This window comes from Lytechinus pictus, chromosome 10 (assembly GCF_037042905.1).
Source record: "Lytechinus pictus isolate F3 Inbred chromosome 10, Lp3.0, whole genome shotgun sequence".
Taxonomy (NCBI): Eukaryota; Metazoa; Echinodermata; class Echinoidea; order Temnopleuroida; family Toxopneustidae; genus Lytechinus; species Lytechinus pictus.
The window spans coordinates 5,353,094-5,380,685 of NC_087254.1; the positions used below are offsets into that span (position 1 = coordinate 5,353,094).

At 36.3% G+C, this 27,592-nt stretch overlaps 2 protein-coding genes across 3 annotated transcripts in view; one reads left to right on the forward strand and one right to left on the reverse strand.

The window, feature by feature from the left end:
* The window catches only part of LOC129269765 (transmembrane protein 114-like), a 71,790-nt gene extending 57,768 nt beyond the window's left edge, over nucleotides 1-14,022 (forward strand). Inside the window, exons 2-4 of the mRNA XM_054907262.2 lie at nucleotides 4,753-4,815; nucleotides 6,545-6,682; nucleotides 9,329-14,022. Of these exons, the coding sequence (XP_054763237.2) occupies nucleotides 4,753-4,815; nucleotides 6,545-6,682; nucleotides 9,329-9,618 (491 nt within the window). The 3' untranslated portion in view covers nucleotides 9,619-14,022. The remainder of the gene's footprint in view (nucleotides 1-4,752; nucleotides 4,816-6,544; nucleotides 6,683-9,328) is intronic.
* Nucleotides 14,023-15,026: 1,004 nt separating this feature from the next.
* On the reverse strand, nucleotides 15,027-27,108 carry LOC129269766 (solute carrier family 35 member E3-like). 2 transcript variants are annotated; one of them, XM_064105172.1, is made up of 6 exons: nucleotides 26,494-27,108; nucleotides 24,896-25,006; nucleotides 23,568-23,726; nucleotides 22,216-22,298; nucleotides 20,620-20,796; nucleotides 15,027-19,697 (listed from the first exon to the last, which is right to left on the reverse strand). In XM_064105172.1, the coding sequence occupies exons 1-6, from the start codon at nucleotides 26,887-26,889 to the stop codon at nucleotides 19,688-19,690; spliced, it is 936 nt and encodes a 311-aa protein (XP_063961242.1). In that variant the 5' UTR covers nucleotides 26,890-27,108; the 3' UTR covers nucleotides 15,027-19,687. The 2 variants fall into 2 exon arrangements, with proteins under 2 accessions (XP_063961242.1, XP_063961241.1); XM_064105171.1 differs by having other exon boundaries at nucleotides 15,027-20,000; nucleotides 26,494-27,100.
* Between the last annotated feature and the right edge of the window lie 484 nt (nucleotides 27,109-27,592).

Consider the following 27,592-nt stretch of genomic DNA (forward strand, 5'->3'; position numbering starts at 1 on the left):
ATATAAATATATATATTTTCATATAGTCCAATGATAACGAATGACTGCGCAGCATATACTGTATTGTTTTTATGTCATCTACTCTACAGTAAATTCTGTATTTTCTTATTTCTTTAATTCCTGAACAAAAAAAATCATATTCCCTTTAAGTTAATTTGTTTTTGAAGCATGATTATACTTTCTCTTTATAAATTTAGCCCAATCAAAAGCGTGGTTTAAGATGTGGTTTAAATATACTCTACTTAAAACTTTGAATCATGGTAGTCAATGGTTATGATACAGCTAATAGATTAAATGAATTCTAGTATATTTTTGTCTCTTCCATAATTCATCTATCCGTAATAATTTCTATTCTACCGCGAGAGTTTGTGGTTTTTATAGTGTCACTCGATTACCTGTGAAATGTAATGTAAACTTTGGAAGGAAAATCCCTTGATATGTTTTCAATTACCATAAATTTATATGACGCCATAATGCGATAAACAGTTTTCGTTACGAAATTGATTTTTGAAGAGAATGTTGGTTAGGGACTTTTTTTTTCAATTTCATGACGAATATTTGAAGTCCCTACAATAAACCCATACCCATATTATACAACCGTTTTCTGCTTCCGTTCTCGAGAGAAAGAATATGATACATTGAAGAAAAAAATCATTTAATAGAAAGAAAACACGAGTAAAACCTTTTATTAATGAATTTATATTTTTGTATTCAATTTCTGAAGGTCACCATGGATACCATGTAGGATAAAAACATGTACGGTTCGGTATTTGAAAGTAGACAAAACCTTATTTTTGCGTATATTACCCACGAACACAATGTTCATTTCTAATTCTGTGATTGTATTGACCGTATCACAATATTATTCCGAGTTCGCGTATAATTTCGCTTCTCAATTCAAATCCTTGTAATTATAGAAGGATATCCTCTTTCCTACTTAAAGATAAAGCGATTTCCTCCATGACGGATAATTGGGATGGATTTCCCGCCGGATTAAAAAAAAAAGAGATAGATGGTCAAAATGATCTCACCGGCGGCCGTTAAGAGGTAATATGATAGGCTGATGGTAATGTGTTATGTAGTCTACCACAAAAAGAAATAGACTTACAAATATAATAGCTTGATTCAAAATAATGACCTTGAATTCTGCTACATTTTAGTCATATTCGTGTCGAACACTGCAGAAATTAGGATGATGAATTTATGAACACTAAACTGTATCATTACTGATCGCCCATCATTAGAAATTGGCGTTGATTAAACAATGTTAATTCTATTATAATTATTTTTTCTTAATAATAATCCGATTTTATATTGCGCTTGATACATCGGAACGACGTGTGTAAGCGCTTTACAGATATATTATTACACCAGTCATCGGATTCAATCAGTGATTCCCGCACACAATGTGTGCACATCCTTCACTCCCTGGGGAGTATTCCAGTCAGTCGCCGGTGAGGCGCACACAGTACTGGACAAGCTACAATGACTTTCAAATCCTACCGGGTACCCATTTAGCACAGAGTGGCAAAGTGTGAATTAACGCCTTGCCAAAGGACGCCAGACCGCGGTGGGATTCGAACACACGACCCTCCGTTTACAAGGCGAGAGTCAAAACCACTGCACCACGGCTCCTCCTCCTTCTTCTACTGTTTTGGAAAAGTATATGCTAATAATTCCGACTGTTCGTTATTCAGAAGTTCAGAAGGGTTTGTTTTAATTGAAACATGAAAATTGACTATACCAAGATGTTCGCTAGTCCGGAAAAGACATTAAAAGGATTCGTAAATTCCTATAGGCCCTATTGTTGTATAGTTCCAATTGTTAATCCGAATGTAAATTTTTAATCTGAAAATAAAATCTGGTATATTATTCCAAAGGTTTTAATCCAAATTTCAGTCAAATGAGTTTCGTTATTCGAAACGTTTGTTAGATCGAAAATAAATTACTTTTCTTTAGTGAATATTAATGAACGAGATGAATGTCACTTTATTTTCGTGATACCAAACCTTGGGTCTATATCTAAGCTTTTGAATAACAAACTTTGAAATAGAAAGCAGCAACTGCAATAAGATTGTATGGTTTCTTGACTATAAAAAATTGTATTGTCTGGGTAACAATGAAATTGTCTTCACTTTCCTATTGTTTAGGAAAACAGTAATATTTAAACGAAATTAGAAAGCGATTTCAGTGTGTCTATTGACCGTTCTACTCTTACAGTAAACGGAAGAGTGATATGGTTGTAGCGCGGCTCAAATGTCATTATATACGTATATGTGTGTGGGGTGTTTTGTTTTTGTTTTTCGGGGGGGGGGGCAAACTTCTTTATGTTGAGTGTTTGAAAAGGGCATTTTGTAATTCAATATACATGACTTCTTTCTTATTTAGCCCGAGTATATATTTGTAATGGAGAGAACGCACGTTAAATCACGTTTGCTTTTATTCAGTTGACGATATACTTCATGTGCTTTTCACTATGTTTAGCATGGACGACGTGACTTGCAAACAATGATTGCAATTAACATCAGCTGGAAACCTTGACCAGGAATTACCCCCATTTAGAAGAATTAATGTACCCATGGTTTGAATTTTTATATCGAGCAAAAGTATTGCTAATACTCTGAATATGAGATATTCCTTGAAATGTCAAAACTTATAGACTCACTTTCATAAACTGCTTAACGAACACAAACAACCTATAGAAAGAGAAAACAAAAACACTTTTTTAATTCATGCATTGTACGCAAAAATCGTGGGTGTGTGTGTTTGTGTGAGAGAGAGGGGATAGAGGGAATGACAGAAAAATGCGTATAGTTTCAAAGTTTATATTCCACATTTTCATAAAAAAGCATAAAACAATTTACAATATAAGCATATAAAATCATTATTCAATATTGACTGACCTTGACTCACAAACTGTATGAACTTAAAAAAAATACGATGGGCTGTAAAAATGCAAAATACTGGATGACTGTTTAAAAAACACACCATTTTAACATTCATTTAACATAAAAAATCGCCGTGAATTTACAAATACGAACGCTATTTATACGATAGATGCACTGCATTTAACGTAAAAACACGATAGTTCGTTGGTATTTTTACAAAGATTATTATATTCTCCTTTGTTTTACATTTAACTTTTAGTTTTACGTTACATATCACTGCATAAATACGTTTGGTATGTCAAATCATTTTGTCGTGTGTTTTTAAAAGGTAAACATCCTGTAAATCTTTCTTTGTAAAATTACTAGTATTTTTAAAAGTGTAGAACGAAAGAGAGATAATGTGTGGGGGAGGGTGTGTGTGTTTGTGAGAGGGTGTGTTTTGTGTGTGTACTGGAGAGAGACTGAGAGGGAGCGAGAAAGTGATAAAGAGATACTATGTTTTGGAGGATGGTTTCTAAGAGAGGGGGGAAATTAAAGGAGAAAGAATATCGATATTGTGAATTAATAACTTTTACATCTTGCTTAGTTTTCATATAATTTATTCTTCTTTACTTTACTTATCCATTCTTCCCCTTATTGTTTTTTCTCCTTTTTTTATTTTGTATTTCTTATTCATTTTGGGAATATGAAACTTAAAAATATTGTGTATCAAAACTTGTTCACTTTTTTAAATAGAACTGTTCTGACTGTTATATTGCAGAAAATTTCCCGTTGATTTTCAGAATGATTCTGTATTTTTTTATGAAAAATCTGGGTTTTTTTTTTAAATAGAGTACTACTATACTAGTAATATGTATTACTGCTACTGCTGCTGCTGCTCCTGGTAATGCTACTACTACAATTATACTACTGCCATTATTACTACTTTAACTCGTCCTTATTTCACTTTATACATTCATCATCATATTCCCCAAATATTCAAAATATGTAAGATATCAGTAGCAGAAATCGCCATTACCAATTGTTCGTGATGTAGAACCTATACTGCAGTGTTTTACAAAGGCTTTTCTTAAATGTTATGAAATGCATTTCTTCATAAAAACTACCCACAAAAAATCAAATAAAATGTGAAAGGAAATTCGAAAACTGCCTGCATCATTGTTAGAAAAAAAAAATCGATTTTGTTCGAAGAAATAGCCAAACACCGACTGATTCCATCATTGCAAAATGCAGAGTGAAAAGACGAAGATTTTTTTTTTACTCACAACTTCTTTATTGGAGGATGATTTGTAAATAATGACATTTCTCTATGTCGGTCTGTATAGAGAGAGAGATTTGAAAATAAAATATAGAAATAAAAATCGAAGATTACAGAGGAAAGAAAGAGATATGAGAGATTAAAGAGAGGGAAAGTGTGGAGGGAGAGAGAGAGAGAGGAGAGAGGGAAAGGGGGTAAAAGAGCGAGGAGGGGTAGGGGAGGGGGAGAAAAGGGAGGGGAAAGGGGAGAGGATCGAGAAGTTTATCTTAATGGGAGTTTTGTGAAGGGAATGACGACATGGCTTGATCGTCTTGCCCTTTAAACACAGTCTTTGATCATTCGTTTTATCAGAAAAAATCTCTTCAAATGTTTTTTATTCAATATACGCAGTGTAAAAATCATTGTATTTTCAAAGATTTGCTTACTGTTTTCATAAGAATTGTATTCATGTTCATTACTTCGATTGCGTGTACGGGGTCTATAGTCATAGAAAATGTGAATATAATTTAGTACAGCCTGTGATCATTAAGTTATTCAGGATTATTTCAAGTTACAATATCTTTCTTACTCTTTTTTTTTCTTTCTACCATCCTTTCCTATATACAGCAGACGCCGGGTGTCACTCAATAAATAATATGTTACGAGCGCTACATGATGAAACTCACAGAAGTAAGTATACGATCAAAATTAATAATTACAATTTTTTTTGTTTACCCCTCTTAACTCACCTTTATAAGTCGCCCAACACTCTAAAACATAATTCTTATCTATCGAAATAGATAGTCTTTAGATAAAATAGACGTCGTTGGATGGAAACTGCAACACACATTATAGTTTAGTTTTTCTTTGAACTATAATCTCTGTATTCTCTCACCGATTGTTATATCTTCTTTCATTTACAATGGATGCAAAGTTGCCTACTTTTCATCCCCCCTCTCTCTCTTTTCTCACTCTCTCCTCCCCCCCCCCCCCACTCTCTCTCCCTCTCTCACACACACACCCACCCACACACTACTCTCTCCCTCTCTTTTGTTTAAAATTCTCTCTTTCTCCCTCCCTTGGGTCTCTGCGCCTCTCTCTATCTACATGTATATATCCATCTATCTATCCATCCATCCATCCATCTATTTATATATATCTATCTATCTATTTATCTATCTATCCATCCATCCATCCATCCATCCATCTATCTATATATCTATATATCTATCTATCTTATCTATATATCTATCTATCTGTTTGTATATCCTTTATCTATCTATCTATCTATCTATCTTATCTATCTATCTATCTCTTTCTCTCTTTATCTTTCTCGTGCTCCTTCCCTCTGCTTCCCCACCCCTCCCTACTACCCTTTCCTCTCCCAGTCTTCCTATCCTCCCCCCATCTCTGCCATTATGCCTTTTATGTCAAGACACAATCGAATGAAATATTATTCTACACGTCTGGTTTTGGTTTGACATAAACTTCATATTAAGGAAAATTACCTTCAATGGCAACTGACTTAACATATAAATTTCTTCCATTATTAATGCTGATCGCTTTCCCTCTTTATTTTCTCATTTCTCTTATCACTTACCATTGAATTATTATAGAATGGGTATCATGCATAATTATGTAATAACCGACGCATGACTAGCCATGCATCCGGTAAATTTGCTATGCGTCCGGTATTATGTATGGCAAATTTTCCGGATGTATGGCTAGCCATGCGTCGGTAATTACTTATGCATGGTTGTAAAAAAAAAATTTTAGCCAAGAATTCCACCATTCTATAAAACAAATAATACACAGGTTTGTTCGTGCATTGGTAGGACGAGTGAGCATGCGGTAACTTTGGAAACTATACTCTAACCATAGAGCTATTAATAGCTCCATGCTCTAACCGACTTGGCTGCGCCTCATGAGTTTAACCAAGGAGCTTCCTTGGTTTAACAGTTCCATAGTTCCCTTATGCTCACAAAACCTACCGATACACACAGATCTGTGCATCATTTGTATACTGTAAATAGCATCACAGTATCAAAGGTAAATTGGAGGAAATAACGTTAATATAAAATGACGAGTTGGTTGAAGAAAAAAAATAGGCAAAGAGCATAATTATTGAAAAATCGTATAAAACCGTAATAAATATAAGTTATCTAAATAATATAATTCATGTAAGTTATCAAAATAGTATTAATCAACTATGTGTAGCAAATTTCAAATATCTTTGGCCCTTTACTGGTACAAGTCGGTGTGAATTATATTGCGTTAGAATTAAAAATGGATACCTATGGATATTAAGTTCTATAACAAATAGCACAGATGCTTCCTATAGCAGTTGGGTAAAATATGTTCTCTTTTTTTTTGGTCTGATTTCATATATTCTTTGTTTTTTCTTTTTTGTATTATCTAGCCTTCTTCCAATCGCTAGGAGCATTTGAAGTTATTAGCACAGCAGCAACGTTTACTGGATGCACAGTAGCCATAATAGCCATGTTACACCAGCAACCCTTGGCTATGTTAGTCGCGGGATTTACCATGCTATTTTCAGGTTTGTATATTATGTGTTATTTACACCATGGAAGCGAGTGTGTGACGGAGGGAGAAGGGGGGGGGGGGTATACGTGTTTTCATGGCACCGTTTCCTAAAGCTTCTATTATTCTAATAGATGATGACTAACTTGTTATAGATGTTGATTCTTATTATCATAACTTTTTTTCTTTGGTCTTGCACAAAATTTTGTAAATTGGTTTACAGAATTAATTATACATCAATATCAGTTAATGAGCATTGTGAAGGTTTGTTCAGAACTTGATTATATAAGTATGTATTTATTTGCTGTTTGTTATGATGGTAGGTTTGTAACATTGATCTACGCATACCTGATCGCTGGCTCATTTTTGTCTCGCCTGCATAGCAGAGCGAGACTATAGGCGCCACTTTTCCGACGGCGACGGCAGCGGCGGCGGCGGCGGTGGCGTCAACATCAAATCTTAACCTAAGGTTAAGTTTTTGAAATGACATCCTAACTTAGAAAGTATATAGACCTAGTTCATGAAACTTGGACATAAGGTTAATCAAGTATTACTGAACATCCTGCCTGAGTTTCAGGTCACATGACTAAGGTCAAAGGTCATTTAGGGTCAATGAACTTAGACCATGTTGGGAGAATTATTTTCAAAATCTCAACCGAAGGTTAAGTTTTTGAAATGACATCATAACTTAGAAAGTATATAGACCTAACGCCGATTAGAAGGTCACGGTATCCGAACGGTTTTCCGCTCGGACACCACCTTACACAAACAGCTTGTACACCCCAAAGACCCTATCCCTGATCACAGACGTGATGGCGTAGTATACAACATTCCTTGCCAGGGATGTGACGGGTCTTACATCGGAGAAACAGCCCGACCGATAGTTGAACGCATTTCTGAACACAAGCGCGATGTTCGGTTACAGCGAACCGACACATCCGCGGTGGCAGAACATGCTTGGGAGAAGCAACACCATCCAGATTGGGAGGGTGTACAATGCATTGCCAAAGAGAGACATTGGTATACACGCAGGATTAAGGAGGCTATTAGTATACGTCTTTGTCCTAACAACTTCAACAGAGACAGCGGGATCGACATCCCCGACTTCTGGATGCGAACCATCCGACAGCACAATACCCCCTTACCTGGCAGTGCACGCCGACCCGATCGTTCCCGGCCCCGAACGAGGGACCGCTCAGCTAGTCAGCCCCCGCCCACGGGAAACTAGCAAGCCCGCCAATTTTGTCTAATTTGCATATTGCCGACCCACGGCGTATTTGCATATACCCCCGGCTTATTTGCATACACGGATTACCGGCCGTACCGCATCCGACGCAACGGATCAATGCCCACCTATTGTTCTCGCGTTCGTGCGTACGGTCCCGGAGATGAGTATAAATAGAATACGTCATCAGATAATTTTCGTCACTTGATAAAGAGTTGCAGCGGCACTCGAAAGCTCGTGAACTTGTAAGCTAGTGAACACTTTTTGCGAGAGTGATCACGATTTTCCTAGAAAGCCAGTGAACACTTTTTGCGAGAGTGATCACGAATTTCCTTGTTGACCATAGTAGATTGCGAGACAAATGAATACCCTCTAGCGATTATATAGACCTAGTTCATAAAACTTGGGCATAAGGTTAATCAAGTATTAGTGAACATCCTGCACGAGTTTCAGGTCACATGACCAAGGTCAAAGGTCATTTAGGGTCAATGAACTTTGATCAAGTTGGAGGTATTTGTTGAATTACTATCATAACTTTGAAAATTTATGGATCTAGATCATGAAACTTGGACATAAGGTTAATCAAGTATTAGTGAATATCCTTCCTGAGTTTCAGGTCACATGACCAAGGTCAAAGGTCATTTAGGGTCAATGAACTTTGGCCAAGTTGGGGGTATTTGTTGAATTAACTTCATAAATTTGAAAATTTATGGATCTAGTTCATGAAACTTGGACATTAGGTTAATCAAGTACCACTAAATATTCTGTGCGAGTTTCAGGTCACATGACCATGGTCAATGGTCATTTAAGGTCAATGAACTTTGGCCGTGTTGGGGGTCTTTGTTAAATTACCATCCTAACTCTGAAGTTTATATATTTCATAAAACTTGGGATATAAGAGTAATCAAGTATCACTGAACATCCCCTGTGAGTTTCAGGTCACAAAACCAAGGTCAGTTAAGGTCAATAAACTTAGGCCATGTTGGGGTAATTGTTGAATTGCCATCATAACTTTGAAAGTTTATGGATAGAGTCAATAAAATGTGGACATGGGTGTAGTTGACAAGTCTTAAGTCACCGTTCAAATGTCATATATGGTCAATGAACGTGGTATTATGTCATTTTATGAATGGTGTTTTTGTGAATGATTATTTTATAGTAGTTTTCAAAGTTAGCACTGCTGCTATATTAAATCGCGTAATGCAGGCGAGACTGCCAGAGCCGTTCCACTTGTTGGTATTTTATTCATTACGTATAACAAGCTAGTCATTAGACTCTATTTTATTGCATTGAATGAAATCAATAAAGAATTATTCAAAACTAAGATAAACGAAACGTAAGCTAATTTTGTATGATCTTATCTTATTAATAATTTAAGGAGTGTTTTCCTCGTCTTCATCATTTCATGTTTTCAGCATTATTTCTGATCGTTTTCAGGTCTCTTTATGCTGGTAGGCCATCTGATGATGTTGACAGCCCACCAAGAAACGGGCGACATGGACAACGTATCCCTGGTCGGCCAGCTCTTCAAGGACGCCACCTCGTCCCGCTACGGTTGGTCCTTCGTGGTCGCCTGGATATCGTTCATCCTGTGTGTGACGGCCGGCATCACCGACTTCCTTGTCTACCGCAACTTCCGGAAGATCACGGACGAGCTTCACAACACGCCCTCTCGCGTCAAGTACATGCAAAGACAAACACCCGTCAATATCGGTTCAACGATATGAAGTTTTTATGTACACCGGACTGTTCGTTGTTTAGGAATGTAAAGCTATGTGTGGTCGGTATTTTTATGAAATAGGCCGACCTTTGTATTTTTGATAAAATCAGATTGACCCAAATGATTATCATGGTAATTGAAAAACACCATGATATTGTGCATACAATCCTTTTTAACGTGCACAGTTCGTATGAGGAATGTCGTGTATATATATTTTTGAGTCTCTGAAAACATATTTTCAATGAAGATATGCCATATTAATTGAGGAAGAGCAGCATTTTTTAATTTATGAAATGAAAGGAGAAGGTTAACAAATAAATATAGCTTGAAGGATACTGAATATATGAATGGAAATATTTTTTCAAAATGTAGAAATATTTCAGCCTACTGTATAGAGTTAAGTATTAATGATTTTAGATAAGGGTTTTATTTAAAAATCAATCTAAGTTCTTACTGACTGTTAGTGGTTTATTTGGATACAGGTTGACCGGATAGTGAAACTAAAACTTAAGTGCCTTATCATAATTAGTTAGTGGGCAAATTAAAACACGATAGAATATGGATGTCAGAATGGAAATCTATTCAATAGAAATATTATCTGGGGACCTTTCGAATAACAACATAAATCATCCAGAAAAAAAATGCACTTTGCACTCTGAACTCTATACCCCCCCCCCCCCCCCGCTACATATGCTCATATCGAAACGGAATGTGTTGGTATCAGAAATCATAATTCAAATAGAAGCTGAAAATAATCCCTTAAAAATACACAGCAAAAAATGTGGTGTTAACGGGTGTACATAGAGGACCACACCAGCTATTTTACACCGGTGTTAAATTGACAGTGTTAGTTTAACACTTATAGGTGTCATTACAGCACGTTGGGTTGTTACATTTACACTCTTTGGTGTTATGTTCAATCTCTAGGGTGTAATTTTAACACCTAAGGGTGTGGTCGTCTATTAACACCAACTGGTGTCAGTTTTAACACCACAGTTTTTACAGTGTATGTAATTGTCAAAACCAGTTTCCCAAGCTTGAGGGGTATGGTTGACTATGAAGGGGCGAGGGGATCAAGGAAGGGGAGCTACACTGTTACCTCGTCACCCCTTTACTTTATTATTATGTAGTATGCCTGAGATCATCACACCAGCAACTTCTTAAGACTCCCAAGACACGTGTAGCATATGGTGCGCGAGCTTTCTCTGCCTCAGCACCTTCTCTCTGGAATGAATTGCCATTAAATTTAAGAATTATACCATCACTAGAGACCTTCAAATCTAAACTGAAGTCTTATCTTTTTTAACAGTATTATTTTTATTGGCACTTTGACACTCATCCAAACTTTCTTATTCTTTATTTTCTTGTGCGCCTCGGAATAGAATATTTCTAGATATATGGCGCTATATAAATGCCTATTATTATTATTATACCCTCCATCGTTCAATAAAACAAGTGTGTCAACTCTCAAACTGCCCAAATTGACCTGATAATGATTTTTATTTCGCTATTCTGCTAAGACATTCTTCCTCCTCCTCTCACTCAAATTAAATTAAGCCTGGGCTACACCGGAACCGAATCAACTGCGAATCCATCCGAATACCGCCGTTTCGGGAGTATTATGTTCCCCCTTAACGAATGCGAGAAAATTTGGGAGGGATCGGGAACATTCAAATCCACCGAAACCATCCGAATCAGGCCGTATTCGGGCAGAATCGGTCCAAATTTATTCGGAAGAATTCGGTATTGGTGTAACCCGGCCTTTAGTGAAATTTGACCACGTCTGATCTGCAGTGTGAATTGCGGCTCCTGCCCCGTTAATAAGAAGACAAAGAAGATGAGAAGGGAATGAAGACTTAAGACAGGGGAAAAATTGAATGGCGAAAAGTAAGAGACGAATAGGGGAGAAAGTGGGGTAGACACAGTTCTGCAAAGAAAACGAACCATTGATATATTTCCAGGGGGAATTTTAACACGTCCGAACTATCCTTTTATTGGCAATCAATAACAATGTCACGCAAGGCGACAATTACTTCCTGAAGGGGGGAAGGAAAGCATGAGGGTTGTCATGGAAACCCCTCTTTCCGCGTCTCATTAAATTAACAAGGGACTTGGCATGTATATAATCTCCGCGACGAAAATAGTGCGTGAAAGGGACAAGAGGGTATAGTAAAAGGGAATAAAGTAAAAATTGATATGATTATCACGGTGTATAATAAGGATACAGGTTAATCTGATGAGGTTAGAAAAAAATAATATACATGCCACCCTCCACATTATAGAGTTTTGATACTGCATGCCATCCCAGGAGCTGCGGCAGGATTTTATGTGGGGAGGTGGGGGCAGGACGACTTAAATATGACGTTGTATCATTTTCGCTTAAATGGGTATCGTGGCTGTTTTAAGGTTACACGGCCAGACCTCTTTTTATACCATTCTTTCGCCCCCCCCTACCCCTTTTTTTCACTACTAGAAAAAAATTAGGGACAGGGCAATCAAAAACCCCATGCACCTCTGTGGATGTGCACCGCCCAAGCCTGAATCAACAGCCCATGATATTTGAGAATAACGAGGCGTGGTAAAAATGTCAAGCGTTTGTTTGGTGAAGATAATTCGGATCTGAATAATGGTATAGAATGTAGATTGAACGAATTGAATGTCATGATCTTATTTGCTATTATTTTGTACGTAGACATATCCATATTTAAAATGGCAAATAATATTGTAAGCATGTCAGCTGTTACGTTCAGTAATGGCTTAATAACAGAAAGCATTTATCTTGGGGTCGCAGGAAATACGATCATCATCATCATTCTTATTTCAAAAACTGGCCTGATTCACTGTAACACCATGAACAACAACAGAACACCTCAGATACTACCTTATATCATTTGCCCCCCCCCCCCGCGTTTGCGCCCCCTCCTCCGTCATCTCTCTCTCCTCTTCTTCCTTTCTCTCCTTTTCTTCCTCTTTCTCTTCCTCCTTTCTTTTCCTCCCCTTCCTTCCCCCTTCTCTCTGATTATGCGTTCAATATTATAAGAACGCCATGTGCACAAACATGAATGAATAATTTAGAGCAGCACATAAAATTTGAATGACGTGATGACGGCAAATTTTTTTTGGGGGGAGGTGGTTGGTGGGGGTTGTAAATAAGAACATTATCATTCTTCAAATCATCGGCGGGGATGTGAAATCGAATTCGTCATAGTGACATCATCATTGTATTTTCTTTTCGCGCATCATTCACGAGACATGTTATGAAAATTGAATGATGAACGATACTTTAATGAGATCGTGTGTTTTATATTTCGATATTTTCCCGTTGTACAGTTTGTGGCCTTTTTTACATGAATATCTTAAAAGGCAACGAATGTAAATTTTTTGCCTTTTCCTGGTCCTTCAAAGTACTTCTTTCCTGTATATAATTATCTAAATGTTTTCATCCTTGTCTAAATTGGGATTTTCTTATATCGTAGCACCGCTGTAATTATATCACACAAATTATTATAGTATATAGCGCACAGAAATGTATTATTTATATTTTTGATACAGGTGTATATGATGAATGTCGATCGTTAATAACTCGTCTTCTGGTCGGGTCGAATTGTATTTATCCACTCGTTGGGGGCGTGTGTTCATTTCTTTCTGCAACATTGAATATTGTGTGTATAAGTCATCGATGTTACATGAATATATCAATCTCATTTTTCTGGAGTAAATAAATATTGATTATTTTCTAAAATGTGATTTATGATATAGTGTTATATCCGGTAGCTTATCGGGATACATTATGGCTCAAATATTTGACTGTTATTTTCTTTTTAAATCATTGGGACTTTTAAAGGGGAAGTTCACCCCGAGGTTTTTGTTTATCTATTTTTTTAAAGCAAAAATCTTAAGAGAAAAATAGTGAAGGTTTTATGAAAATCCGTCAAAGAATAAGAGGGTTATGAATTTTTAAGTTTTCAATTCATGACGTCATATGCAAGCAGCTTATCCATAATTATATTTCCATAAATTACTTTTTTTTCATAGAATTTTATGAACGTGAATAGTTTTGATAGAGAAGGGTTATTATGACTGTTTCTAATGATACATCAACAGTACAAATAAAACCACTCTCGATTTTTTGAGAAAATTGCATTTGGGGGAATTTATATCACATGGTATATGTAGAAACTGCTCATCTGTGACGTCTTAGAGTCAACTTTTTCTTTAAAAAAGAAAATACTAGTAAAGAAATGCAAAAAGATATTTCCCTTCTCGGTAGTTATGAACTTACTTTACAAGTAATTCCTCTTTATAATTGAGTCGTGATATTACTTTCAAAAATTGTTATTGTTGTGGAAAGTGATGACGTGTTACGAAAGATGATGAATATTTCATTAAAACCACATTATTCATGGTAAAAGGAGTTATTTTAGTCCAAATTTGAAGTTTGTGTCATAAGAATTACAACTGTAGAGAAAAGGGATGAGATATAATGGCAAAGGGGGAAATGAGTATTATTGGGCTATAGGATAAAAGAAGAAGTAATGAAAATAAATTCAAGATGAAAGGCAAGAAAAGAGAAATAGGGAAAGAGAGAGAGAGAGCGGGCGAGAGGAAGAGGAGAGAGAGAAGAGAGGGGTGTAGAGCCAGGGGAAAAAGAGAGATCAACGTCCTAGCCGGGGCAACCATGCAACCTAAAGGGTTTAGCACGACCCGGGCAAGCAGATAAACACTGGCTTGTTCCGACGCATGCATAATTATTTAGGGGCCCCAAATCATAAGAATTAAAAGGACATAATAATGTATTTTTTTTATAATAGGTATATTTAGGTGGCCCCTGGGATAGACCGATGGCAAATCCGAGGCAACTAGATAGCCTAACGGGTAGAGAGCGACTCGGGCGACCAGAAAAAAACACTAGCTTGACTATTAAAACTAAAAGGGCATATACTAGTATTATTAACTTTTTTGGAAAAACATCCTCAAGAGCCTCCATTGATGCTCCGATGGCTTAAGCGGGGAAACCAGGTAGACTGACGGGTAGAGCACGACTTGGGCAAGAAGAAAAACATTAATTGGCTTGTCCCGGTGCATCCACATTTGAGAGGGCCCAAATTATTTAAATCATAATGGCATGTAATACATTTTTTGAAAAAAAAATCGTATTTTTAAAGGGGCCACCAGGGACGAGCCGATGGCCTTGCCGGGGCAAACAGGTAGCGTAATGGGAGAAACATGATTTGGGCAATCAAAAAAACATTGGCTTGCCCTTGGGCATGTACATTTAGGGGACTTGACCTCTTAAACCTTATCTTTAGATTTGGTAACCCCCCCCCCCCCCCCCCCCCGCAGAGTGCATGAACACTTTACATGCAAATAACAAGAGATCTAATAATTAATCACACAATAACAACCTAAGACGAATACTTATGCCGTACATCACATTGTAATAATGCAAATATTTATTACAAACTTAATAGATACGGTGCCATATTGTACATAATCAATGTCATTGCATATAATACTCATTTTTTCTTCACAGTCGATAACATTTTAGATGTAAGATGATTTCGGGAGAGCCCAATACATACATTTCTAATTTGTGCTCTGTCATTTAATTCATGCATTTGAGAGGAGAACAGTATGCATTTGAAATCATCATAAGCCATGGTTACGATATGTTGCATAAAAAACATCTGATTTATACAACACACTGTCAATAAAGTGGAACCAGATGAAACCTTAAAGGGATGGTCCGGCCTGAAAATATCTTCATACATAGAGTAGAATTCACTGAGCAAAATGCCGAAAATTTCATCAAAATCGGATAACAAATAATAAAGTTACCGAAGTTTAAAGTTTAGCAATATTTTGTGAAAACAGTCGTCATGAATATACATAAGGTTGGCTGATGCATGATGTCACCTTTAAAGAAACCTTTAATGAAGAAGGAAATCGGCAATATAACATCATACAAATTAAAAACAAAGGTCCAAATCACTCTTTGATAAGTTTACCCAATATTGGATAAACAAAGGAAAATGTATGTTTGTTGGGTAAAATGATACCAAATATTGTGTAAATTTTACCAAATTTTGTGTTGAAATTTACCCATAAATCATACTTTTGCCAAATATAAGACAAAATCCTACCTATTAAACACACATGTTTCCTTTTTACCTAATATTGGGTAAATATTTTACTCATTTTTTTAAAGATATACTTGCATCAAATCTATATAGAAAAAATGTATAATTCATGATAACTTCAACTACGATTCTGTTTTCTATTTTCAGCAAAAATTATGGAAAAATATGTTTGCAAGGTGACTACTCTAAACATTGACTATATATTTATTCAATGTTATTGATAAATGGCAAACCTCTGTAACCCTATAGGCAAGAGCATTTTCTGCTACTGAAAGATATCTTGGGTGTTTTTCTAATATAATACTGCAAAAACAAAGAAACAGACACTTGATCAGTGACTATACTCTTGCACTCACACATACACACACACACCCACTCACACCATCACAACACACAGACCTTTTGTCCTGTAATTAATGCTGAGCTTCTCTTTACATATAAATACTTACTTATATACGAGTGTTCCATTTAAAATGAGTAATAAAAACATATAGAATAAATTACTTTAAAAATACAATACATTCTAATATGCCATCAACAAGAACTTTCTAGAACTTTCCAGAAAATGGCACTAACAGATCCTTTGTGGCCTTCATATCGTCTAATTACAAAATCGTTTGTACTGTACTTTGAAAAAGATAATGAAATACTCGATTCTTAATTATTATTCTATCAAAATATGGTGGGCTCATAACTCTCCATTTTAGTTTAAAAAATATTCTTGTTGGACCTTCAATGATAAATATTGTGAAAAATTTATCAGCACCAGCTCAGTAAGTACTTTACTATTTACCTTATACTTCAAAGGGCATCATACAAAAATACACCTTTAAAAAAAGAATGTATAATATTTGCCCATGCCCTTCAAAACCAATGGCATACCTATACAGACCCAAGTCAAGTCGTTTGAGACAACAGAAAATTGTTTGACAAAAAGAAATTTGATTTAGAAGAGGTATAAAGTATGTTTTGCATAATATAGTATAAAAAATGGCTTTAATTGGGTAAATATTTGACTCATGAAAGGTCCACTTATCAAAGTTTACCTGTATAAAGCAAAATATTTTGCTGGGGGGGGGGGGGCAAGTGCTAAAATTGCACCCATGCCATCAATGAACACTGAAGATTCAAAGTCACTTTTCAAACTTGTAATACCATAAGCTAATTTGGTTGTTCATTACATGATTAAATCAGTCTTTTTATTTTACTATAAATACCTTTTATGCACTTTCTCCCCCTCCCCCTCTAATCCTTGAAAGTGGAACCCAGCCAGGGGAATGTTTCATGAATGGTCTTGTCTGACAAACTTCCTCTTAGCCAATCAGATGCAAGGATTTCAGTAGCTTGTAACATACAGTCAGTGACAATCAAAGTGTGGAAAATGATCCACTAAAAAAACCTTATCAATTGCAAGATTGATTGTCTATTGCTTCACTTGCTGATGTAGCTGTTCAGCTCATACAGCAGAGAAATAAACCCATGGACATACAAAAGATATCATTATACCACCACAGGGTTCCCAAAGAAATTTGAAAACAGAATTCCATGACTTTTCCATGACTAAATTGCTGCTTTCCATGACTTCCCATGACGTTCCGGGAGTTGGGATGTCACAAAACTGGGAAAAATGGAAATCATGAACACTAATTATAATAGCAGAGTGTGATCACAGAGTATGACAGTTGCAAGACACGACAGACTGGAAAGCTGCCATAGCCTAAGAGGTGAATGCAATTCCATGACTTTTCACAAATTTTCCAAATTCCCTGACTTTCCATGACCACAAATTTTTCCAGGATTTTCCACGTCTGTGGGAACCCTGCCACCCCTCCCATCACCCTCCAACCACCACCAAAAAATATGAAAATAAGCACAACATTCTCACTTGCGTTTTTGGCTTTCTATGGATTCAACAAAAATATTCAGGAAACTCTGCCCAAGTAGAATCACTTGGGAGCATAGGAATCTGTTAGACTTAGGAGAAAGTATGACTTAATAAAGGAAACCTTTATTTTACATATTTCACAATATATCCTCCTGACCTTGACATATGTGGTGTGAATTACATTTTCCCATGACATATGTTGTGCTCAGAAGGAGGCAAAATGCAATTTGAAAGATAATGAGGAAAATCTGAAAATTTGTGTACAAAACAAATGGAGAGTTGTCCACAAAATCAGCCATTTTGAAGCACGTTTGCCGATTTGAGGATCCCCATAGAAAGTACAAGAGTTTTCAAACTCCCATAACTTGCTTATTTCGTAACCGATTTTGACGAAACTTTTTTTAATTGTTCCTCTCATTTTACTCTTTCCGATAAGATTGCTTCACCTCTTGGGTTTTGGTTTCCTTTGAGTCGCACTTAAATGCCTAGTTGCATGATCTATAAAAGGCATGACCGCATTGGTCCGATCATGCCACGAGGCCGCGCACTACTGCATATTGATCAATGAGATTGCGCGTTGCATATCCTGTAGGCGTAGGCATTTAAGTGCAACACTTAGTCATACTTAAATCTTTGTGAAACACCCCCTGGTAAAAAAAAAAGTGATTATGTAAGGTAGACTTGATTTGACTGTAAATTAAAATGTAAGTCACTCACCCAAGACAATTTGCAAACCTTGCTGACATTGAATTTAGCAAATTGAATCTAATTAGCACCTGCACTAAAAGGAATTCATAGTCCATTTTGATTTTTTTCTTAATAATTATAATCATAATATCAATTAAGACAATAACAATGACTATCTTTAACAAGGAAAAAGAGAAAAAAATGAGATGAAGAAAAGAGAAGAGGATGATGAGGAGGAAAAAGAAGAAGAGGAGAGAAAAAAGGAGAAAGAAGAAATAGAGGAAGAGGAGATAATGAGAGGCAAAAGGAAAAGAAGGAAAAGGAGAAAAATTATAATATCAATAGATAGAATTTTTAAAAACCAGCCTCTTTTGCATAAAAACAAAGACATATACATGTGCATTCAAATTAGGGTTTCAAAACCGAGGCTTAATCTTAATAATCTATGAACCTCGGCCAAAGCAGTCTTTATAATGAAACAAACCACTGAAACTTTCAAAAGTAAAGCGCAGTACTGTATGACTTCATAGAAGTCTATAATAAATTACTGCTACAAAGATGCAATATTATACAGATATTGCCTACCTAGAGTTTGAATTTAACAATTCATTTCTCCAACGGAGTTTTATTTTTCCCAAGGGATTATATATTTGCCCAAAGCTCTGAGAGAAAATATTGTCTCGAGGGAAAAATATAGCTTCGGAGGGGAGTTGATATGTTATTTATTAAAAAGATAGACCATGCAATATCTGTTATATTAAATAGTTTATGAAGATTCGCCATCAGAGTCTTCATTTGTAATTTGGCTTTATGATAAACTCGAAATGCAGCTCTGATCCGTCTACGTCAGAATACATGAAGGAAAGCTTGGAGAAAATACAGCAAGCGCGTGCTTCATGCAATCAACGCGAATAGCGCGTACAAGTTAACTACCTGATTATGCAACTTATAAGCAGCGAGTGCCGTCACCTCAGGGAATATAACGCTGCAGTTTACAATCCAACGCAATTATATTCACTGAGGTGACGTCAAAACCTAGAATATAACAAATGCGAACCTTGTAGCTATGACCATGTGATGTCGTGCTGACCTATCACTGATTCGAATCTACATAACCAATGTAATTTCATATATAATGAATTTCATAAGCAATGAATTTGGTTTCATGAATGAATTTCATATATAATGAATTTCATAAGCAATGAATTTGGTTTCATTTTGAAAATGTAATTTGAAGAAGAAGAAAAAGCAATTTTGTCAGATGTGTAAAGGTGCTATGCTATTAATGATGCTTGCGTAGTGAAGAGAAAAATTGTAAAAATGGAAATGATGTGGCGAAGGATTGGTAATAACATCTCTAGTCTTTAGGCAGACCTATATAGCATATAAAAGAAAGGCAAGAGAAGGGTGGATATGGATAAAATGATGTTACTAAAGAAAATCTTAAGACAATGATGATATTCTAAGATAAATGGGGGAAAAGAAATAAAACAAAAAATGTAAACCATGACAATCTTTGGAAGTTGGCAATGATAGTTTTCAAACTGATTTGTTCGAGAAGAAAATGTGGGCTGAATTAAAAAGTTCTACATCATCATATAAAGTGTTTAGACTTCATTAGAGACTTTATTCGGGGCCGGACATGTCACAGCATGGCTGTTCGCTGAGTTTTCCTCTCTGTGAATGAATCAATAAGTTAACAAAAATCATGCAAATATTTTAAAATTAATCATTGAATAACAATAAACAGAAATCGTATAAAATCTCAGCTATTTTATAATATGGCTACTGGTCAATCAGTGGTATCAATATACAGTGCATACGTATTAGAAAATTGTTATATAAATAACCAAGTGAGGGAGACATTTCAGAAGTTTGCCCAATGGCAATTTCATTTCAGAAATATGATCAATGGTCGTTTCACTTCAAATTTCAATTCAGCTAAGAAATTACAAGATTCCATTCTCTACATTACTCCAAAAATCATTTTAGTTCAAAACTGAAAAGTAAGAAAATCAACTTATACGAAAGAGATATTCTCCTTTATTTTGCAATTAACTCTTAGTGTACTGGGACGTGAACCCTTCTGTGCTGAATTATTTTCAGGGAGGGAAACAATGCATTGTTTGCTTGAGCGTGAAATACGAAGTTCGCGCGGCACCGAGTATGCATTGGTGCCAAGTATGGGTGGAAAAGGTTTAAAGTCACATCTTGGCTTTCCAAACTACATAAGAAACATGAACTTCATTTTGGTTGACTAATCATGGCAAACAATGGCAATGTCGTGAATACTTACAGGGATTTACCGGGAGTTGGTTTTTCTTGTTCCGTCACTTTGAAGTGCGTATAAAGGATGATACCACCGAGCGTCAGCGTGATTCCACCAAGCTGAAAAATTGATAGAGGATCTTGGAACAGGAAGTAACCCCCAAGGAGTGTAAAACAAAACTTACCATGGCCCACCATATTATATCTATGACATTACAATAATTAAGGAAGGCAAAAATAATAACAAAAATCATTATACCTGCTTATACAGTGCTTAACAATTATTTTATCAGAGCAGCTGTTACGCGCACTGTGTTTTCAAGGAATAAGTTCCTGCCAGGTATCCAACTACCTCACCTTGGTTGGCTGGTTTGACTGCAGCACGACATAATGCAAATTTCTTAGCTGAAGGAAATCATGCCATGGCTAGGATTTGAACCCAAAACCCTCTATTTCAAAGTCTGGAGACAAATCCACTGGGCCACAACGCTACAGTAAAGAATTAAATGTAATTTTTTTTGGTCTATTTTACCAAAAGTTTATTTCATCAAGGAAATGGTCTAACTTTCTTTTAATTTCTAATACACTGAATTTGATTATTTCAAAGGAAAGGGTCCAATAAAGAATAAAATCCATGATTGCACGATGCAATCGTTATCTTTTACAACTTTTACTAGGGAAATATGCTAAATAGGATTAAGTCTTTTGGGTCATATGTCATCAGGTTAAATGATTAAAAGAATTATTAATGAATGGTAAAACAAAAGAGCATTAATACATTATACTACTTAAAGGGGGAGGTGGCGAGCTGACCAAAAACTATGTGTGGTCGTATGAATAGCTTTATAGTCTTAAAACATAGCTTTTGATTTAACTATTAATAATATAGAGAATAATCCGCCTATAATTTAATTTGTCTCGAGCGACTAAAATGTTTGGAGAGGAGAATTTCTCGTTTAAAGAAGTGGTAACATAATTATCGCTACAGTATACGAATCAATTGAATGGGGAATTAGTGTGTCCTGAGTAGGCCTATATTACAAGACTACACTGATTAGAATGTTGCATTATGGGCAGGAACCAGGCCAGATATGAGTAGTTGAGGACTATAGGTGGGGCTAGTAAGGCTGCTGACTTGTATGCCCCTTTAATACACAAAACTTCTCTTCAAGGTAAACTTCCCCTTTAAAGGTAAAAGAAAGTAGTTGCAGCGTACAATCAATTCATGAGAAAGTCTTTAAAATCACGGTTGAATGCCACCATATTATCATAGATCTAGTTCTGGTACATTGAAATAAACTTTTCTTTGTGGGATCTTAGCTGAAAACAGATAATTCTGATGATCACTAACGCAAAAAAGGCGTACGTGGGACAGTGAATCAATATTGTTTGGAAAAATACCCGACATTTAATGGAATTCCGTGGTTATTTTGCTAATTTCTCAGCAATTACACGAGCCAGTTGGCACATATCGTTCTATTTATACCTACAAACACTTGGGTGGTCATTTTATTAGATTCTGTCCGAACTCATTTGAGATCGTTACCACAACTGGTATTTATCTTTAACATCAATTGCCCGAAAAGTTCTGACTACACCACAATCGATGTCATACAAAGGATACGTTATTGGAGATGTATTTCCTATAATCCAGTAGATTGATAGATTTACAGAGAAAGCCACACAGCATGATGCCAATACAAGGGCCTGCAAAGGAGAAAAAAAGATAACTTTGACTTTTAAAAATAATAAAACTTACATCAATGGAAACTACATCAGGGATAGTGAATGGAAATTAAAGCAAGTCCCTCTCTCTCTCTTTTTGGGTATCTGTGACACTCAAAAGAACGAAGACAGTTCCTCCGAGATGGAGCTTCTCATACTGACAACAACATAAACAGGGAGGGTCCAAGAGTTACGCACATGTCAACCTACATTACATCACAAGGTTTTCTGCCTAGCCTGATCTTCGATGGATAATACCAAGAAAACATTGCAGTCATTCTAACCATGCACATAAACCCAAAGCAGGGGCCGTAAGATGATGAGGCAAAGCAGAAAATCAGTTTGATCCAGACAAATGTAACCCTCTGCCTCATGGGAAGACCCCCCTGCGAGCCCCCCACAGGGCTGACGATTTCCCAGGAATATACAGGGAAAAAACTTGTAAATGCTGGGAATTATGTAAGACGTAGGCTTACAGGGAGGCACAAGGAAATGCTAGATTATGCTTGAGAAACACCTGGGCAATACCTGAAAATATCCCAGAAGTAAGGTGAGGGTTAGGGTTGCGATATGGTTTATGGTTCGGAATCGTTTGAAGATTAAGATTAAAGGAGAATGAATCACATTTATCTGTAGATCATGTGTTCTTTCTATAGGAGGGCATGTAATACAGATATTTGAAGAATACATCATGGATAAAGAGTTTGTATCACCATAAGAAAAAGCAAAAAGAGACATTTTGGGTGCATTTTATAGTCCATCAAAGGGAAAGTTGTTCACATGTGACATCACACATCCTTGTCGCATTGCCAATGGGAGGATCTCCATAGCAATAGTGATTGCAATATTCAAATGCTCATAACTTTCTCATTATTTGTCTGATTTTTCTCAAACTTTCTTTGTTCTTTTTCTTTGATTTTTCTGTTTCGACATTAGCCTACTTGTTCCAAAGGTTTCATTCCCCTTTAAGTTTAAAGTAAGAGTTGAAGTTCAGATTTGGGTTTGGCTTAATACGTGGATTTTCAGTAGGAGCAATTGTCAATTGTCAACAAATTATTGTGTCGGTGCAAGAACGCCTTTAACGAAAAACATTTTCGCACACCGCATCAGTGCAGGAACACCCTTATGCGATGCACTCACACATGCTGCTAAGGGGCGTTTTCGCGTGCATGCGGTACACAAAAATGTGTTACGAAAGTTCTTACACCAACACGACAAAATGTCATGTAACCGTGTAAGAGCACGACTTACGTATACTTGAGGAGGCCAGCTGCTAAACAAGCCCCCTTCCCCAATGACAGGTTCAAGGAATGGGATGATGAATAGGAGCAGGAAGGCTGATAGAGGGGCTTGAAAGTAAAGGAGCTGCATCGAGTTCACCTGAAATTCATGCTGCTTCCTCCCTACCCACTGGAGGAGAAAAGATAGCGATCAATGTAAATAGGGAAACAAACAAACACAAGATTAAAGAGAATGTTGGTTTGGTTTGGTTTTATTCATGATTTGAAAAATACATAAATAGAAACATAACAAACATTACATGATAAAATAATTATACACAATATAACAATGTAACAATAATCAAACTTAACAATGCATGTAATACAATATCATATATTGCAGGGATATACCCGTTTCAGATTGGCTATTAATAGCCAACTTGTTCTTCCCCGGGGTCCCTAAAGATTCCCTAAAGATAAATTAATTAAATTATGTTTAGTTCATTATCTTGAAAAAATTAGTGACCAAGGACAACAAATCATATGCATCTGTACATGTGAGACCACTGTCTTAAATGTAATGCATGAAATGAAACAAAGAAATGAAAAAGAAAATAAGAAAACTATTGAATGGGTGTTTTATATATCATGATGATTTTTCTTATTTATAATTTTAACAATAAAAACAAAAGCTTTTCATATTCCAGAGTAGCCACTTTAGTTAGGAAACTGCTACAACTAGCAGACACTTAAAATTGAGCCAAAGTTTGGTAAAAATTATTATTTTAGGCTACCAACCAATATATTTCTAAATGCTCTAATCATATTTTCACAATTCATTCTTCTTCCCTTTCATATTTCATAAGATATTTTCCCTAAAAACTGACATAGTGATTAACAAAACTCTATACCATTTTATAAGTTATTTAAGTATATTTTTAATTGAAATTCATGAAATATGAAAATTCCTAATGCCAGATCCAAAGCTATTTCCAGTTTAAACAATCATAAAACACATTTCAGCATCATTCGTGCGGAAAACTCTATTTTTACTAATTACCGGGTAATTAATTTCTTTCTTTTTTTGAGGGGGGGGGGGTTGAACAGAATTTATATATTGACCCTTAGGATTTTCAAGGCAAATTATTTGGAATGTACAGGTGGAACTAGAGCAGGTTTGGCCATCTGCATGGGAAATTTTAAATATAAATCTTTGGTTTAATCAGTATACTGTTTACCAAACTAAAAAATTAACTTCTCTGTTAGTATGCGGGTCATAGTGATTCAGTTTGCTTTTCGCCTCCCAGGCACAGGTGACGCCAAACAAATAATAATAATAAAAATATTCATGCAACTTACAACTTGGTACACCGATGTTACAAGTACTCCAGCAGTAGCAAAAAGTGTTCCTATTATGTTGAACTTTACATCATAAACTGAATTCACAATGACTCCAATAGTAATGGGAATCTGGGGAAGAAAGGACAAATAAACAATAAAAGAAATCAACTTCAAGGTTCTATGAGACAGTGTATTCATCCAGGCAATTATCACATAGGCCAATATGGAGGCATGATAGCTCAGTCTGTAAAGCAGCTGTTTGGCAAACCCAAGTGACCCAGGTTGGTACTATTCGATTACCACATGGTGTGCAAGTGCTATGGTGTTTACCCTCATTACAACTACCAGGTCATTCAGAGGATCTTAAGCCTTCGGTCCTCTGGTTGCTCGTACTCATTTAAAGTTAAAAGCACTGGTGTCGATCCGTGACGTCATACCATTCAAGCGCCCCTTGAACAACAGATTCACAACACAAATCGACACCCATGGTTAAAAGCATTCATGTTTTCTTAGCATTTAGCAATCAGGTAAAAAATAATCATCATATATATCTAAATCTCAACTAAATGAAAAAAAAAATAACTCCCATCATTATAATTGCAGTAAAGATTTTTCCCGTTACTAAAATATTTTAACGATTTTTTGTGTTGGTTGTTTTAATCTCTAATTGTTGGAAAATGGTTTTATCTAGATAATAATCTCAAAGTGCTGCAAAATGAAATAAGGGAGGGGGCAAAACAATGCATTCATGATTAATTCTTGCTATAGCTCAGAATAGAAAACAAGAAGTAATCAATGAAAGGGGGAGCTACCGAGCTAATATTATTATTCAATTTGAATTCGTAATAGATCTATTCTTAAACTTCAAAATTTTTTAGTATGATTGGTGTTGAATAGAGTTCTTAACAAATTATAAAACTACATTGTACTAGTAGTAGTATCAATTATAAAATCATAAAAATACTCTCATACTTGGGTAAACTAAAAGTCATGTTAGACCAAAATCTTCATTCTATCTGTATGGCAAGTTCCCCAAGTCTGCGCAGTCCCCCTTGTCTGCGCACACCCGTATCTGCGCGATTCTAGTAAAAGAAGATACGCAACGACCACAAACTTTACACACGCAGCACATAGACAGATATTCATTAAAAAATCTGATTCAAAATGATGGAAAAATAATTAATTTTTGGCATTTCATGTGACGGCCTCAAAATGCAGCCTTTCTCATCAAAATACCCGAATCGTGTGCAAAGTGAACGGGTGCGCAGACATGGGGTACCATTTTTTTTTTTCAATCTGAAAATGACTGCACGAGGTTTTTTTAAAGAAAATCCTTTATTTTTTCAAATTTTAATGAGATATTTGGTACACTTACTCATACTAATATACGGAACATTAATAACAGAGAGATTTTGTGAAATAAAAAGAAGTTCATGTTAAATCTTAACTCAAATCGTTAGGTGCGCAGACTTGGGGACCACCATCGTACCAAAACAAACAGATAAATAGATCCTAAAAATAAATCCCCAAACAGCACCCCGCCAAAGTCTCAATCTCAAACACAATTATCCTGTGGCTGTGTACAGTGTACCCAATAAAATATGAATCATACTCACCAATGTAAATTTTACTCTTGTTGAATATGTTTTCTGATACATTACAGTTTGAATGAGGAGAATGCAAGGTGTTGTCATTGACTTGGCCAACTGGTACGTGCCTACGGTATTATTCTGCAAAGATAAGTTCGTGAACACGACAAACCCACAGAAAGTTAAACTGAGTGGTAACACGTTCATGATGGGGATGCTCTTCCTGTTGAACAAGCCGAACCTCAGGCAGGCAGCCAGGCCGAGGCCCGTCATGAGAAAATGCAGGAAAGTTAGCGTGATATTTGGAAATCCATAGTTTCGATACAGCCACTTGTTCAGGAAAACGATGAGAATTGATGAGCAGAGGTTGATGACGAGTGAAATTATGACGAGAGTTCGACTTGGCTTGCTAGAGTCCAACATCTTGAAGATGTTAATATCGTAACGTCAGGGAGAGAGTTGTAATACGGTACTGCTGTGCTGAGGCGGACTTCTATGATTCTTCGCCGCCGGAGTTTCGGCGCAGTTTATCGCTGTGTACTCGACCCTAGATCGCGTACCGGTACCTGGTACTCCACGCGCCACGTACACATCGAAATAGATGGGCATCCAACTCTATATCCAAACAAACGCTGTGCTTATGGATGGCCAAGTGGTTTTCATATTGGAGTCTCAATATAGACGGAGGGGGGGGGGGGGGGGGGACACACTGAGCTTTAATCAGTGGGATGGGGCATCCTTTATTCATTGCTTCAAAATGGAATTTAAAAAAATCAAGGTTCTATCACAGTATCAGATAATTCGTTTTTTCTGATTGGATGACAAGATGAAAAAAATCCCAAACAAAACTGTGTTTATGGAACGCCATGTGATTTTGTGCGGGCACATCGAAATTGCGGGGGCAAGATCATTGGGGAATGTGGGATCTAGGGGTGGTCATCCCCCCCCCCCCCATCACGTAATTATGAAGTAAAAAGTTCAGTGATAAGACATTTCTTTTTTTTTTACACAAAAGTTTAGACAAATGGAAATTTTACTGTTATGATTTTATTTTTCTCAAAACGTCTTGCGGGATGCATGCATGGGCACACACACACACACCCACCCACACCACCACCACCAACCT

What these genes read in the sequence shown, in the direction of transcription:
- LOC129269766 (XM_064105171.1), bottom strand. Translation starts at nt 26,889, where the DNA reads ATGTTGGACTCTAGCAAGCCAAGTCGAACTCTCGTCATAATTTCACTC. An exon ending in GGAAATACATCTCCAATAAC is followed by an intron (nt 20,797 to 22,215) that starts GTATCCTTTGTA and finishes GTAATGTCATAG; the next exon opens with ATATAATATGGTGGGCCATG. An exon ending in CCAACTCCCGGTAAATCCCT is followed by an intron (nt 20,001 to 20,619) that starts GTAAGTATTCAC and finishes ATTCATTCACAG; the next exon opens with AGAGGAAAACTCAGCGAACA.